This window comes from Thermobia domestica, chromosome 10, assembly GCF_964235325.1.
Source record: "Thermobia domestica chromosome 10, izTheDome1.hap1.1, whole genome shotgun sequence".
Taxonomy (NCBI): Eukaryota; Metazoa; Arthropoda; class Insecta; order Zygentoma; family Lepismatidae; genus Thermobia; species Thermobia domestica.
This window is the reverse complement of record NC_137463.1, coordinates 103876851-103894705: the sequence shown is the minus strand read 5'-3', so window position 1 is coordinate 103894705 and position 17855 is coordinate 103876851. Positions and strand designations below refer to the sequence as shown.

The following is a 17855-nucleotide window of genomic DNA, read 5'->3' as shown; positions in this document are numbered from 1 at the left end:
AATCTTGGTTGTATCCTCTTTATAAATATAAATGATATGCTCAAAACTGAGCACTCTTTCACGTTTTTCTATAGAAAAGTTTGTCTGAGGAGAAATCAAAATGAGTTGAGGTCATACTGGGACACTATTTTGTATATCTTAGATCCTGTGAGGGCGATGTTTCTACTTCAAGAAGGAAAGTACACCTAGAAAGAACACTGAACTTGCTGCCGACTGTGTTCAGCATTCGTATTTGGGGACCTGTTTTGTCAATATTTTCCTCATGCTCTGCCACATATTTGTATCTTCAAGACTTCATCAGAGGATGTAACTTCTGATACAAAATGGCTATAATTTCTATAGTACACCAAAGGTTTTGATTCTTCTATACTATGTCATGGATAGCACCAATGTTTTCTGGGTCAGTATTATTAAAGGCGCACCGCAACGAAGTTCATTAACAAGGAACATCTGACTGACCTTTTAGAAATCTGTAGCTCAAATTCTTACAGTAGCATTAGATGTTGCACGGTTCCTCAACGAAACGATTGACACATATCAAGATGGATTTTTGAGGTGATATTCTTCTAGTAGAGGAACCCAATAACAGTTCAGTTTTTCCCTCTTGTTTCTTGGTCATGGATATTCAGAAGTCCATTCAGTCTGCGGGGCTCGGAGCGAAATTAAATTGTAGTGTCAATGATGTAGGTGAGAATTCTGTAACCATCGTGATTATTTTTTTGTGCTGAAATTTTAGAAATTTATATAACACCCTATTTCACTCTGATTCTCTTGGATCAAAAACTGTAATCGATCGAGAAAAATCTCTCACGTGGATTCAGCGTGTAAAGAACAGGTTCCATCTTACAAGGGGAAAGTAGATTTTGGTAAATGAACTTTGGGGCCATCTTTCGCGAGGTAGTAGTGCATATTTCAAGTGTTAATATTACAAACTGGGAGAGCGCAATTGCCAGAAATAACGCAGAAAAAGTCTCCGTCTCCGCAGTCTTAAAGTTTCCGTCTCGCCGCATATATGATTTTACGACGCGTCAGTTTATCAAGTTACGTCGTGGCAGAGTAGGGAGCAACCGAGACTCATAGGTCCTGCGTTCGATTCCCGCTCGAGTCAATTGTTTTTTTTTTCTTTTACTAATGAGGTAGCCATTTGCCTAAAATATTTGAGCTTTACGTCCCGCGGTTATGCTGGCTAGGCTAAAAGAGACTGTGATGATAAGAAATGAATGAAATGGTGGAATGTAGAAAGGGTGAGGAAATGATCGAACGCCGAGGAAACCTACACACATGGTGTTTGTCCACCACAAAGTTCACATGGCGCGAGCTGGGATTGAACCAGGGACCCCAGGCACCAGATGTAAACGGTCTACCACTGAACAAATGCGGCCCCTTGTGACTACAAATAAAATATTAATTTAAGATATGTTTATAATGCATAAAACAGTAAAAATGTTCAAATCAGTTGTAAAACCTTTCAATGGCCCATATTAACTAGTAATAAAATGTAACCTATTCCGTAAATATGTTGATATCATGAGATATATTTGATTACCACAGTTGTTTAAAAAATATTCTTGACGCTTTGTTCCCTTTGGTTACAGTGTACAACCGGTTCTCTCTCTCTCCCTCGTTATATATATATATATATATATATATATATATATATAGAGAGAGAGAGAGAGAGAGAGGAGATGAGAGAGATAGTAGATGGATAGGTAGATAGATAGATATAATTCTATTAGGAAACAACCATACAAAGTAGATAAAAGCATTTTTTTTTACTGGATACCCGAATAGTTAGTAGCGAACTTCACAGTATCCTAACACAAGGTGGTTTGACGAAATTATGTATTACTACGAATATCTTGGAAATAAGTTGTCCGTCAAAAAGTATTCGAAAGATCTTAATCCAGCAATGGATCAACAATTATTGATAATGGTGTTTCACGTAGGGTTATGTATATTTAACCTCCACCCTCACCATTTCATTCATATAATCCCAGTTCTCACTCTTGATATCTGAGAATCATTCTTGATAATCTCAGGCGTGTATGTGTGTGCGTGTTTACGTCTTGTTAGAACACACGGTTCTGCGAACTGAAAATATTTTAACAACCGGTTCTAGCGAACCGGCTAAATAGCACCACTGGTATTACCAAAGGGGATTTCCCCCTTATTTCCCTTGTAATACGCACACTGTCTACAAATTTGATTTTGCTCCAAACCCCGCAGACAGATTGGACTTGTGAATAGACATGACCAAGGAACAGGAAGAGAAAACTCAGCTGTTAGTGGATACCTCAAAAATCCATCTTGATATGTGTCAATCGTTGAGAAAACGTGCAACATCTAATGCTACTGTGAGAATTTGAGCTACAGATTTCTAAAAGGTCGGGCGTTCATTGTTAATGAACTTCGTTGCGGTGCACCTTTAATAATACTGACCCAGAAAACATTGGTGTTATCCATGACATAGTATAGAAGAATCAAAACCTTTGGTGTACTATAGAAATTATAGCCATTTTGTATCAGAAGTTACAACATCCTCTGATGAAGTCTTGAAGATACAAATATGTAGCAGAGCATGAGGAAACTATTGACGAGACAGGTCCCCAAATCTGAATGCTGAACACAGTCGGCAGCAAGTTCAGTGTTCTTTCTAGGTGTACTTTCCTTCTTGAAGTAGAAACATCGCCCTGCACAGGATCTAAGATATACAAAATAGTGACCCAATATGGCCTCAACTCATTTTGATTTCTCCTCAGACAAACTTTTCTACAGGAAAATGTGAAAGAGTGCTCAGTTTTGAGCACATCATTTATCTTTATAAAGGAGATACAACCAGGTTAAAAAAAAAAAAAATCATAACAGTGTATAGCTTACATCCACTACTTTGAACCTGAGACAAATTCGATTTGAAAGCAGTAGAGAACAAACGTCCTCTCCAATCACAAAATACTCATGTGAGATTTTTCGGGGTAAGGTAATGGCTAGTCTTTTGTGAAACTGAGGGCATTCTTGTGAGAAAGACTCTGGCAAACGGTGATACTATTGAGAGCTATTGAGACGTTTATGTGAAAAAGTGCGAGATTGTAGTGAAAACCTAACTAAAATGGTTCTGATACACTAAGACAACATAAAGTCCATAAGTGTAACAAACTGGAAGGAAATGTCTCACCAAATTTAGTACCCTTAGGGCCGTATTCATAGTTATTCTGTGGCCTACTTAGGGGCTACGTATGGGACACGTGATAATTTGCGTTGCAGAGTTCTCCCGCAGGGTCAAACAAGCCCGCAACCTTCCCGTAAGTCAAGGGGATGGCTAGGTGTGCTTCAACGCACCCTTTGCTAGCCCGTATCAGTTTCTGTTGTTGTATAAGTGGTAGTAATGGCCTCACCCTATCGCGTTTTTGATTATCCAATGTAGGGGCCCCATGCCCCATAGTGTTAGTGCGAATGAGTCAGGGATGCTTTGGGCCGGGATTGCGTCACCTATGGAAATTTTTGCTTATGCTTACTCAGGGGCCAGGGACCGGGGAATGCGTAGGACCACTCAAGGTACTCTCATGTTCAAAATGATTGTCGCATATCTATAACTGTCTTCTTGTAAGAATATAATATGATAATGATATTGCAGGGCACTTTTAATACAGATACTAGGTGTCTAATCGGGAAATGTACATTTGTGGTAAATTTCATAGGGAAAGAATTATAAATACGAAAATTAGAATGAGTAAAGCAAAATCTTGCTAAATAGAGAAGAAAGCTTTATTTTCGTTTTATTGTTCTTATTTACTGCTCTTTTGACATGAAATTTGCCCCATACATTTCTTTGCCGATTATACACGTACTAACATTATAAGAAATACCAGGCGAATTCGTTATCAAATTATATTCATAGAACAACATATTTATAGACATGCAACAATAATTTTGGACATGAGTGTACATAAGATCACCTTGATCCACATGAGGAGGGGGTGAGTATAGGACCTCGTTCCCTTTGATAAGTATAAAAATATCATATTATCTTTCTTGAGATCTTTTGGTTATATAATTGAGTACAATGGATCACGCCTTCTTAATTTTGGGAATCATCTCGTTCCCATTGATAAGTATCAATGATTCATTTTGGGACCTTATTACGTTATATGATTATTTGAAGGCGTATTTAAGATTATTCCCTTAAATTTGATATGTACTTCATGATCCATTTCGTTCCTTAAAATATACCTCAGGGATAGACAAGGATACCTTACATGTGTTGATTACTATGTTATAGACATTGCAATCGTCCCGAGTTCGATTCTTGGTGCTAGTGTAGGAAATTTTGAACTTAATGATAATGAAAAATGGTGAAATGAGAAAACATCATAAACTTACGTGCTTGCGGATTGAACCAGGGATCACAAACATTAGAGACAAGCGCTGAGCCACCGTACACCATTGAGAAGTTTTAGTTTTTCGGTGCGAGAAGTTTTCACAATAGGTTTATGTTTTTTTAAGATTCTTGGTGATAGTTTGTTCCGATTTTATTGAGTTTAACGTCCCCTCGAGGCTAAGGGAAATAATAATGATGAGAAATGGTAGGATGAAACAGGAGAAAACATAAACTTACTTGGCCTAGAATTGAACCAGGGACCTCACACATCAGAGACAAGCGCTGAGCTACCGTTCCCCCATTGAGAAGTTTTTAGTTTTTCGGTGCGAGCAGTTTCACGTATGGAATGGACATGAACAGATTATGTTACATTACACATTTCTGTTCGTTGTTACACATACGAGTCTGTTTATGAAATTGCAGAATCTGCTTTTAGAAAGAGTACAATGTCAGTTCGTTTATTGAAAATGAAATGAAATCTTTTAAGTTTTAGTCCCACTGTTATGATGGTTAGGCTAAAGGAGACGATGAAAATGAGAAATGAATGAAGTGGTGAAATGAAGAAAGTGGGAGAAAACGGGAGAACCCCCAGAAAACCCACCCTTTGTTCACCACAAAGTCCACACGGCGCGAGCTGAGATCGAACCAGGGATCCCAAGTACCGGAGGTTAACGCTCTACCATTGAGACACCTCGAGTTTGTTTATTGAATATATCTAAAATGTGTAAAGGAGGAACGACTGTACCTGGTTAACAACATTAATTTATATCCTTATTTGTTCGCAGATTAAATAAAAATGTTGCAAAGTTGAAAAGCTTCTGCGTGTATTGGCTTATAATCATATGTTAGAAGCAAACGTCAGCTATATTGTGTTACATGTGCTTACGTATTTGTTGTCAGTATCATTGACATTCCTTTGTTACTACATATCGAACATATAAAGTGTTTAATTGTAAAATAGTGTGTAATGGTTACTTTGAAAGGATATATTCAGTCTATGAGGATAGAAGGAATGAGTTGATGTGATTTTGGACCTAGTTAGTACCTCTCGTTTCCGTTCGTGGATTAAAATAAAGAGATGACGCTTTGCTTAAACACAATTTTCAAAACTAAAAATTTTTTCGAACCGAAAAAAGATTTTTCAAACAGAACTTTCAAAACACATTTTGAAATTTGAAAAAATCAAACCAAATTTAAAACATTTTTTAAACTTTCAACCTAAAATATTAACCAAAAAAATTTTTTTTGGAAGTTTAAAATTCTTAAACTTTTTTCGAATTAAACTTATAAACTTAAAATTTTCAAACCCAAGATTTCAAGCTGAATTTTGAAAACAAACTTTTCGAATCAAATTTTCAAACTAAACTTTATGAGTTGATTTTGATTTAACGTCCCGTTCAACAGCGAGAACAAAACCTATTGATTAACATGGAATCCGAAACACATTTGCTCCGTCGAAATCGAACTAGGTCTTCCACGCCAAAGGACAAGCAAAGTTTCCCGCGTTATGTATGGTTAATCGTAACCATTTGGCTGGACATAATCTGTTAGATCTCCAGAAATGAAAAAAACTTCTCATACAGCCTCGCTGCTGAAAGAAGCGCTAAACTCAAATTCAAATATTATATTATTATTATTATTATTATTATTATTATTATTATTAAGTAGGAAATAGAAAAAAAAGTTTAAGGGCCATATTCATAGTCCGCGTAGGGGTCCCCTAAACGAACCGAACCTGTGGGATACCTCAACCTTCCCCTTGACTGCACAATGCATAAAGCTTCCAAAGTGATCCCTCAGGTTAACACTGAGAACTGATTGGTCTAGCCACACACCGAGCGAGGCTAAAATTTTGTCAGAAAAAAGTTGAAGGTAAAACTCCGAAGCTCAATTCTACTATAATAAGGCATTAATATCGTAAGCAGCAACTGCATAGATACAATGCATGCTATAAAAAAATGAAATAAATGTTCTGAACTTTGTTCTTGGAAAGGCGGAAAAATAACAGTGTAGATTAGGAATGCAGTTCTTCTTTAATGGCTATTGTTTAGCTTCGTGGAGCCAAATTTTTAAATTACTTTTGTGCGATAATCTATTCACATTTGGTTAGGTTAGGTTAATAACATTTAATTCAGACAGTATTGCCGAGCGAGCGTTAGCGAGTGAACGCAGGTTAGAGCCCCGCAGTGCACTTTGTTTTTTGTCTTCGTTAGTGTTGGCCACCAATTACTAAATCTTCCTAATTTTCAGATAAAGTCTGTTAGCTCGTAAAAAGATATAAGGAGGATATACCTAGGTAGAAAAGCGGAAAATAACGGTGAAAATTAGGAATACAGTTCCTTTTTAATTTTCAGGTAAAGTCTATTAACTCGCAAAAAGAATTAAGGAGGGTATGTAGGTAGAAAACCTGTGAGGCTGTAGCTTTACAATAGAGATTCCACTAGAAATAAATTGCATATACACTGTACCTTTTTTGACAAAATCAGCTCATAGTATTTTCGAGAATGTATTTTCTAAACAATTTTCCAGTAAAGGTTAACCTTGGGAGGGCATAAAATTTATGCCTATAAATACAGTATTTTTGGGGGGGGGATTCCATGCAAATAGCATAAAACTTATTATCTACTTATTGCTAGAGTGTTATCAACCAATTGCGTACAATTGTATAAGACATAAATACTTAGCTTTAGCCTGTCTATTCCACCTGTGCCCTCGGAAACTCTGCGAACTAAACTTCGTCCCCACTTCCGCCGCCCTCTGGTGGACGAAACTCTCCCTTTGCTTAGGGAAAAGAAGCGAATGATCTAAGCTGTGTTGCCAATTTGTCATTCAGTCGTTTGGTCTTGACGAGTGAAGATTGTAGGCTACTTAAAGTGACTAACAAGACGAAGCACAGCGAAGTCCATGAAATAATTCATTGTGGCAACACTTCTGCATCCAACAATTGAAAGATCTCGGCCACAGCAACCTGCTCCTCTTCGTTCGAGGGAGGTACGGGAAATCACATATCGATAGCAGCGCCAGCAAAAGCACAGTTGAACTAGAAAGGCTCTACTATATAAAATGCAAGCTACACGTCTCAAAACAACGCACCAAACTTTACAAGCTGATCTTACAAGCAAATTTTTTTTTTTTTTTTTTTTTTTGCATCTATTACGGTTTATGCCAAGGTTAAGCTGAAGGGCTATAGTCGAGGTGCGTCCGTAGGGAACGGGCGAATTTACGATGTTGGGTATAGGTGGAAGTGAATAAGGAGTTCACTCGAGCACACAGTTCTACGAAATAGAAAATTTATAGGTAAAATACGATTTGAAGCCCTACATTTTTCGTGAAGTAATCAGATGTGAATATAAGTAATTACCATCAATGACAGCATATTGAAATTAATTTTTAGTGATAATGAAAGTGTTGTATGTGCAAGTGTGCTCTTCCACTATCCTCGTATATACATATTCCCGCATCGCTGACGCGCCTGCTCCCTATCACTCGGGCCCCCAAGTGCGCTTCTACTCTAACTCAGTTAGATAGCATTCGTGCTTTGGGCCGCATAGTACAAGTTGATTCGTGTCTTATGTACTGTATTTTTATGCCATACGTTCACACTGTATTTATACAGAGCCCTCTGGTGTAAATCTGCAAGTAGTGATGGAGCTTTTCTTTTAGTGCATGATTTGGTAAAAGAAATACAAAGCTCTAACCTAACCTGAAAATGTAAGAAATGTATCAAAATTTGGTAGAACCGTCTGCTCGAATAATGCTCAAATTAATACAAAAAATATGCATCAATCTCTAGCAGGTGGTCACTAGAATCTAGTTTTGCATTATAGTTGCATAATTATGAACCATACTTCTTAACGCTGTTTCCATAATCACAGGTAATGTGAACCAATGCATACTTTGAACAATTACAATGCAAAACAGAATGTTGATGTTTTCCACACTTGTCTTTCCTTACATACACCACCATCGCTAATGTGCCTGCTTCCGCGTACAAAATCACGCGTGATCCCTCAAATTGTGCCCATCTTGGAATCGGCAAAATGCAAACAGCTTGTGGTGGGCACTTAGCACACATTTGTGCATGATTTTCGCACTTATTTATTTATAACATATAAGTTTGTAAGCATATTATAAATGTGTACGCAGCTAGTGGACAGGTAAGAAACCAAAAATGCATAAGACGTTAGATCATAAGTGGAAAAAATGAATGGTAGCGCTCCTCAACTTTACTTATGCTAACTGGGAAATGTAGGCAAACGCCAACATGGAAAAGAGTGTAATAGACATTAGAATAACATTTTCACGATGAAATATGTGTAACTGTTGAATCAATTTTCCCAGTGATGATTCCAGAAGTTTTTTTTTTTTTTTTTTTTTTTTTTCCTTCTGGTGGTGGCGAATTTCAATATACTGGGGATGAAATGTATTAGTAACGAAAATACTGGAAATTCACAGTGAGCACGATAAGGTTATGTAGTCCCGAGGTAGTATTATGGTTTTATCGGGGAGAAATCCCCCTTGGCTGAACCCTGAAATCATCACTGGTACCCTGAAATCAATTCTTAAGCTAATCTACAATCTAATCTAAAATCTACTACCAATATTGTAACACCAAGTATCACTCGCTTATTTTCTTTCATGTAGAAGTTGTTAGTCCACTCTTTGATCTTGTATCCAATATTTGCACTAGCGGAAGCAAAATATCCTGCAACCTTCTTTCAGGAATTGGTATATATATATTTTTTTAAAATTGGTTGGTATTAAAATATGTCATTTATTATCACTGAATCAACTCAACAAATTCGTAAAACTCATTAACATACTCAAATATTTTGTCAGCACACAGCATATGCATTTTATACAGTAGTAATGGCCTCACCCTATCGCGTTTTTGATTAACCAATTATACTAGCAACGTGAGCATCCCGTAATAGAATTTAAAGTACATAGAAATACAATATATAGTACTTCAAGTACGTATCTGAAAACTTCAAAATCAACTTCACATAATCCACAGCGATGAGGTTATATGCCAAAATCCAGCATTTCATAACCATATATAATTTATAAATCACTTTTGAATGTGTAAAATAAACACTGTAATATTTGTAAATTTCGAAACTCTTCCAAAATGTTTGTATTTCAGCGAAAGTTGAAGAATTGGAGATGTCAGATTGTCAGTTTCGTTAAGCAAAATGCATACGTACCTTAAAATTTGGTTTGCAGATCAAAGATATGGTTTAGCAGGAAGATAGTGTGTTAACAAGCTTTTACGTATTAAGTAGCATCATATCAAAAGTAATAATTAAAAACGCATTAAGTAACATCATATCAGAAAGTAATAATTAATGTATATAATAAGGGAAAATGATAAGATCTGTTAAAAACATGACCAAGTTAAGCAAGTGTCCAGCATTTAGGTAGTGGTGTTGCTTGTATTAATATATTAATTACAAGCTACGTAATATCTAATATGTACTATAGGTCCTGGTATAGTATATTATATGTAGTTTGATGCAATAATTGTGTGAATAGTATAGAATAACTCGCTAAGAATGATTAAATATTAGGAAAAAGCAAGCTATAGTTCATGTTTCCCTTATGTAAATAACTATGAACTAAGAAATGACTCTTGTACCGAACGTTTTCGTTTGCAGGGGAGTGAAGACCCAGTGCTACTTCATTCTCTGGCCCTAACACTTGCTTCGTGCATTCAAACTGATGATAGGTTTCTGACACGGGATATTGTCATGAATTCAGTATTCTCGGATCATGTTCTGAAGTAAGTAAACAAATATTTAAAGTATCAAGTAAAAGCCATACTGTCTTTTTAGTAGCTGTTTATTGTTTGGGTTGGGCGTAATTGTATTTGTGAATGTGTGTGTTTATTCTGCAACTGACGTGAGATCAGTAGTAATAAATGTTCACGAACTATATCTAAGTGGGCATACAATTCGTAAGTGGTACTAAGGAAAGAGGTTACCATAGCTAAAGCTAAACTAAAATTCCTTATTTTTACAGCTCACGTATGGCTATAGCTGACCAGGTAGCCTGATTGGGTGACATGTGTTTGGCATATCTGTTTGCGTAACAGTTATTTCGTGGCTTTCTAGACCGGAAATTGCCACGTCGTAGCTCCTCAATTGCTCCATGAATGGCATGCTTAATACCAAACATTGTGTTCCTACTGGGAATCGAACCCATAACTATGCGAATGAAAGGTACGCGTGCTAACTATTTTTCTGCACTGGAAACCTTAAGATAAAATATAGGGTGGGTTATAAGTCACTTTAATTTAATCTAAAGAGGAATGGAATGGTATGAGCCTTAATGTTTTCAGCATCCTTCGGAGGCTTGTTCTTGAAATACCATTTTCACTGGTTTTTCCGAGTTGATTTGGTCAAAAATTGCACAAAGTATTGTGCTATGTTCATAAGATTTTCTTCTGTAACTACAAATTTAGGTCTACCTGGCCTGGGAGGATCCGCTACAGACAGTTTGTTCAAACCTTTTATTCTAGTTAGAGATTGTTTGCTGTTGTCGAGATGGACGCACAGTACGAAAAACGCTACACAAGTAGTCACGTCTTAATAATTATGGTCATGTAAACACTACTTTTAAAATACGAAGATACGTTCATCTTTTGATAACTTTTTATTGACTATAAATTTACATAATTACATATATAACAAGATTTAAATCCTGACAACGTGTTATTCATGAACCATACCATTACGCATTGCTTACTTCAATCAGTTAGTGCTACCCTTGTTAATTGAGAACTGAATAACTATTAGTGTTAAACCACTTATGGCTTATACTGTATTTAGGTCGAGTAAAAATTTGTTTCAAAATTAACAAGATTTAAAATATATTGTGAATTTAAGTAAAAGAGGTAATTGAATATATATATATATATATATATATATATATATATATATATATATATATATATACCTTTTTGTCAAATTTTAAGTTATAATTTAAATTGTCTTTTCTTAATAAACAGACATTCAATGGATGTGAGTTCTGAACTGGGAACTCTGGATATTACAGACGCAGTAACCGTCAGCTCTGCAGCTCATACGCAGCAAGAGACTTCCAAATTAAAGCTACTGCAAACGGCTATCGATAAGTAAGTAAATAATATATGATGAAATACGTAATGAAAGTTACTTTGTTTACATGGGTTAAATAAACATGCCTTAAAAACTGTGCAACATCTAATGTCTCAAGCACATATAGGTATTCCATTCTGATTATTTCTTACATTTTCAAGACTAAAATTCATAGTTAAAAGCAGGGACGTCATTTCAGACTTCGCTTAAGGGGGCAAAAACACCACCGACATAAGACTTTCTCGTTTTGTACTATTATATTAGTAGACAATCGATTAAAGTATATGTATTCCTCATACTCTTAGGGGGGGATTGCCCCCTCCTTTCCCGCCAAAATGATGCCCCTGGTTAAATGTACTATTGGAAACTTGCATGACTATTATGGTTACCAACATTCTTAACATGAATCTTTTGTGGTTTCCATGAAAGCTACCGATTTTGCCCAGACTCACTTTTCAGTATATATAGGCAGTCAGTATTGAATGCAGATTAAATTGAATTCTTAACCCTGTCCTGAATTACTTGAGACATTATTTAATCTTCCAAGATTCATATGCAAAAGTGAGAGCTGTGTGAGTTTTCAGGGAGCGGGCTGGGTAGTATAGTAATTAGCACATCGTCGTAGTAAGCCGACAACCCAAGCTAATTTCCATACTATCTTGTGAAATTTTCATTGAATTCGTAGCCACATTTATACGGGATTTGATGTAAGGAAAGTCGGTTGATTATCCCATTTTCTCATGTAATATTTACAACCCTCGTAAATACGACTAAAGGGAAAAGTTTGATCGTTTATTGTGATATTCAAGTCTAATGCGTTTTCTATTTATTTTGATGAGATCATATGTTAATGCATACAGAACTTATCTAAATATATTGAACATTGATACTTCTCTCATGTGCCTAAAATAGAGACCTACTTGTCTGTCAGCCTGCTGTTAGTTTCTGTTGTAAGGATGTCAACAGGTGTGAATGTAGAATGATCACCCTTTATGTTTTACTACTTTCAGTTTCCAGTTCTGACGTGTGTTTTCGTTTTTACTGCTTTTCCATCAATAGTGTATCAACATAAGTCATAGAAGTGTTGGTTTAGTGTCACATCATTTTTCTATTACGTATTTAATATGTGACTGTTTCTTTAAATTTTTGTGAGGAAAAAAATGAGTATGGCATTTATTTATCATTACAGAATGTCTGATATAGAAAAAATATTTCTGTATGAGTCTGAACTGAACATTATCTCATATTGACGCATTGTTGAATCTGAACGGGCTAAGTAAATGCTATTGAAAAATGGTACTCAGCAATAAGAAAAGGAAATTGCAAGAGCATATCATGATAAACAGTCCAGCAGGCTGATATCATGTAGAGTGTACATGGCATTACAAACAGATTTAATTTCTTAAATTTTTTTATAACGAATTTTGTTGGAACCAAGCTGATCTTCGGACTAAGAGCATTAAAGGCGAAGCTTCTAATCACATGCCACTCAATAGCTGTTATTCTTTTTTCTTGTATTTTCTTCTTCTACGGAGTACTTTTTCTGGTTTACAGCTCTGAAGATGAACCAGGATATTGATCATATTTCTCAAGCGTGGTTAAATTTATATTTATTTGTTCTTATTTTCTGTCGTGTAGGTTCCTACATTTAACGCTAGACTAGTAATGCTTTTCTTTCTTAAAGGTTAGATGTCATTAGATCGGCGTACGAGCGTTCGTTGAACCTTTCTGCTTCTGCAGTGGAAACGTCTGGATTCAGAACGCAACAAATTCCTCACCAAATAACATCTTTGACTGCTGCGGATGCTGGGCAGCCAGGTCTTCCGATTGACTGGATGTATATGCCTATCTTGATTCTCTATAGTCAAGCCACGAATCTGTAAGTTTTTTTTTTATGTATATATATATATACATTTATGAATATTATTTATATGTTGTATTCTTCCATTATTTAATCATCCATAACTTTCGCTTTGCCTATAGTAAACTCAATCTGTAAAGAATGAGAGAAAGAAAACTACGGGTAACACTAAAAGATAGGGAATAGTAAAATATTTTATTGAAACTATTGGGTTGTTACGGTTGAAATGCCCAATTTGATATCTGGTAGAGAACCACCCTCTATAACGCAGTGGATAGATCAAGGTCATACGTACGACGTGACAAACTCTGTATATATATTTCGAAAACGGTGTTATGTGAAAATGCATCATAGCGAACACTCAATTGCGAGTGATTTTCCGTTACGAGTTAAAACTGGAATATTTTGCATATCTAGCCGCGAAGAACACAAACAGTGCGTTTCCACCAGGAGTGGTAATTGAACACACTATACGTCGTTAGTTGGTGATTTTTTTTCTGTTGACTGTGACGGTCTTTCATGTGTGCGAGTAGCACGAGAGATAAGTGGTTAGATAAGCATTGCAAGTGAAAGTATTGTACGAACAAGGAAATGGATAGAAAAGATTCCTTTCGATCGGATAACAATTTTATTATAATAAATAAGAAATTCAACAATCGAAAGGGTATGCAATGAAAATTCTTACTGTCACAAAATACCAGTTTAAATTCGCTATAGTGGAGAATTACGTTTAAATTGACCAAATAAAGGTTACTAATTTTAAATAGGTTTGCTCGGAATACAAATTTAATCCCCTCAAAAGGGTACATGGAAAATATGGGCAATAAGGATACGACCTTATGCCGACTGTAAATGAAATCAAATAGAACAAGTAAATTAGCTACAAACAAAAATACCAAATAAAGAAATATTAGAAATAAAATGTCTACATACGATCGGCTCCTTATTCTCCATATCTCCTCACCAATATACAAACCCACTAATTATTTCAATACGTATTCACTTATATCACATAATCCACTGCGAACAATTTAACAGCAAGAATTGAGGTGTTGACGGAAGCCTTACCAGAGATGCAATACGACGAGCCATAGGTCGTTATAGCTTACAATATTTCAGATAGATGGCAGCACAATGTAATGTTCGTTCTCACACAACTAGCTGCACTGACCTCTACCGGAAATAATCTAAAGTTCAATGTCCCTACTTGTCAACTATTAAATATAATTCTTATGTTTTTGAACATCACCGTTTAATGACGCAACACTGGAAAATGAACTCCGCGATTTTCGACATGTTCTGATGAACTACCCAGGAATACTGTGGCAGTAGATCATCGGAAAAGTAGAGAAGTTCATCTCGAAGAGAAGTGTCCAGCTTGGGGGAATCACTGCTTCCGTTGTTCAGCAGAAAATCATTTGTGTAAACATGTAACGTCAAACAAGACCAAAAGAGCATCGAACATATAGAGTGACGTCGTTGAATTAGATATGGAACGTGGAAAGAATGTCATGTTTATCCAAGAAATCCAGGATATGTTTAATTTACTACAATTAGATTCGATTGAAGTCATATCAGAGAAATATTATTATGAAACCCTCACACGAATGAAGTACATACCCTTTTGGATCTTTGGAGAAATTTGAACAAGTCGTACCTGGTGTTAGACACGAAGAAAGGGGCTTAGCCCCTTCCACGACATTACGACATTGTATATACTGTAAATGACCCTTCAGCTACATTGAATAAATAAATAGTCACTTTTTAGAAAGCTACGGATACGTGTACCGACTGGAGAACGCTGTGGGGTTGCTCTGGCAGTATGAAGATACGCGTTACTTTGCTGGAAAGTGGGTACCCACAAAGATCCTTATAATGTCGGAGACGACGATCCCGAGTGTAACTGAGAATTACTCGCCAATTCATATAAAAATATGACGCTCTGGTAATACCCGTCTGAAAGCCAGAGGTAAATGGAATGTGTAGCTTATTGCCCCTCCTTTACCAGAATGCCAAGTATGGCTTTTCATGATGACAGCAAATACACACCGGCGATTTTTCCTTTACATCCACGTCTGCGGACATTCACACTGTGTCTGAGATATCACTGAATATTACCACCCTTCATTCGCCTCGCCACTACGTCTCTCCTAGTACTATCAGAGAGATTCTCTGAGATGATCAAATATTAGAGATAATCGTGCGAGAGGAACGTATCTTTCCACCAACAATGAATTGCTTACAAGGAACGGACATAAACCTGTCATCCAGACATCCGAATGAAACCTAGTTCATTCGATAAACGGAATAGATATGAGGGAAAATCTTGTATAACAATACACGCTTTTCCCTCATACCTATTCTGTCTAGCAATACAAAACTTGGTGCACACATTTCTTATCCCCTATATTATTTTTCGAGATACGTTCAGATTATGTGCTTTTACCCGGGGCCACTCTAGAGGAGTCCAAAATTGATAGAAGAGATTTCTGGAAGGAATTATCCCAACATTCTCCCAATTTTCCCTGTTCTAGCACGTTATGGACCCCAATACATAGCACCTCTGGAAAGTTTGTTTCATGCTGAAGACAATGAACTATAAGCCATGACTTTCCAATGAATAGTGTTGATGCAATAGCTATTTCACTGCGAGTCTGCGATTTTCTTTATACAACAGGTTTAATAGGCCCCAGGGACTTACTCCATTGTCCATGGCATCTAATTTTTTGTGCGTGAGCATATCTTTATTATATTTATCGAATGGACTATGTTTGATTTGGATGTCCGGATGACAAGTTCATGTCTGTTCCTTGTAAGTATTTGTGCGCTCACATGGAGAACTACGGTGCTTCTCAAAGCATTTGCGATCACAATGATGTGCGTTAGAGCAGATTGAAAGATCCTACTATCGAAGCGCATCCATATATATATATATATATATATATATATATATATATATTAGGGATGGCCAAAATTTTCCGGAATCCGGAAATTTTGTTTTCCGGAATCGGAAAATTTACTTTCCGGAATTCGGAAAAAATCCGGAATTCGGAAAACTTCCGGATTTCGGAAAAATTCCGGAATTCAGAAAAATTCCGGAATTCGGAAAAATTCCGGATTTCGGAAAAATTCCGGAATTCGGAAAAATTCCGGAATTCAGAAAAATTCCGGAATTCGGAAAAATTCCGGAATTCGGAAAAAATCCGGAATTCGGAAAAATTCCGGATTTCGGAAAAATTCCGGATTTCGGAAAAATTCCGGAATTCAGAAAAATTCCGGATTTCGGAAAAATTCCGGATTTCGGAAAAATTCCGGAATTCGGAAAAATTCCGGAATTCGGAAAAATTCCGGAATTCGGAAAAATTCCGGATTTCGGAAAAAATCCGGATTTCGGAAAAATTCCGGATTTCGGAAAATATCCGGATTTTGGAAAAATTCCGACATTCGGAAAAAATCCGGAATTTTTCCGATTTTACTGGATAAAAATTCTGGAATTGGCCATCCCTAGCTAGTAGCTGTTAAGAGAAAAACACAATAATGAATATATATACTGTATTAGTTTCTTGTAGTTGGATATGTCTTTATCACTTACGTAGACAATTGCTGCTGCAGTTATTTACTGCTTTATGAGGAAGGTCTTATTTTCACACACAAAAAAGTCGCCGGTATGTCTGAAACATTATCGCGTTCCCACCTGCAGCTGCTCCAAAGCACTGCAAACTACTTTTTAACCAGACGAAAGGCAGTGAAGGAAAAGAAATATCAACAAATATTGTAATAACATTCGCTTATTGTCAACATACCTATGTACAGTAAATACAAATTTATAATTTTTCACTTTACAAAGTATACAATGTAACTGTTCAATAATTAACATAAGTAGACATTCATTAATTTATATTAATATAATAATTAATAAAACTAATAAGCGGGTGATTGATGACTCAGTGGTAGAGTTTTCATCTATGGTATTCTAACCCAGGACATGTGGGTTTTGGATGGCTAATTTTGTGTTCGAAAATTTTCCCGGTGGTACTCTTGGTTCCCTTTCTTGTATTTGTTCCATCATCACTCATTAAAGAATTTAGTTTATCGAAACTCTATAGCCATATATTCATTCTGTCCGTCAGTGAAACAAACAGTCTCAAGAACTATCTGATGGATTACCATCAATTTTGCCCACGATGTACAGAGTCAATAGTTAAGAATCGAGTTCCCTGAAGAATGTAATATTCAAACCGGAAGCGGTACAAATCAACCATTTCCTGTTTTAACGTTAATCATTATATAGTAAATATGGTAATAGATAGCGAGAAGCGGTTTCCAGTAATCGACATATATAACATTCATGTAGATAGAATGTTACCCAATTTGTGCATCTGCTGAAAATAATGAGCTTATGTTAGGTATTTACAGAACACTTTCCGCTTTAGAAAATGCGTGCTTGGTAAAGAATGTAGAGAATTAGCTGAGTCAGGCACGTAGCTAGAATATGGTAATA

At 36.2% G+C, this 17855-nt stretch overlaps 1 protein-coding gene across 3 annotated transcripts in view; it reads left to right on the top strand.

The window, feature by feature from the left end:
- LOC145662615 (RNA polymerase II-associated protein 1) overlaps positions 1-17855 on the top strand; it is a 208192-nt gene that overhangs the window by 130094 nt on the left and 60243 nt on the right. For all 3 annotated transcript variants that reach the window (XM_081728348.1, XM_081728347.1, XM_081728346.1), the window contains exons 19-21: positions 10033-10157; positions 11385-11510; positions 13178-13372. In XM_081728348.1, coding sequence (XP_081584474.1) covers positions 10033-10157; positions 11385-11510; positions 13178-13372 — 446 coding nt within the window. The remainder of the gene's footprint in view (positions 1-10032; positions 10158-11384; positions 11511-13177; positions 13373-17855) is intronic.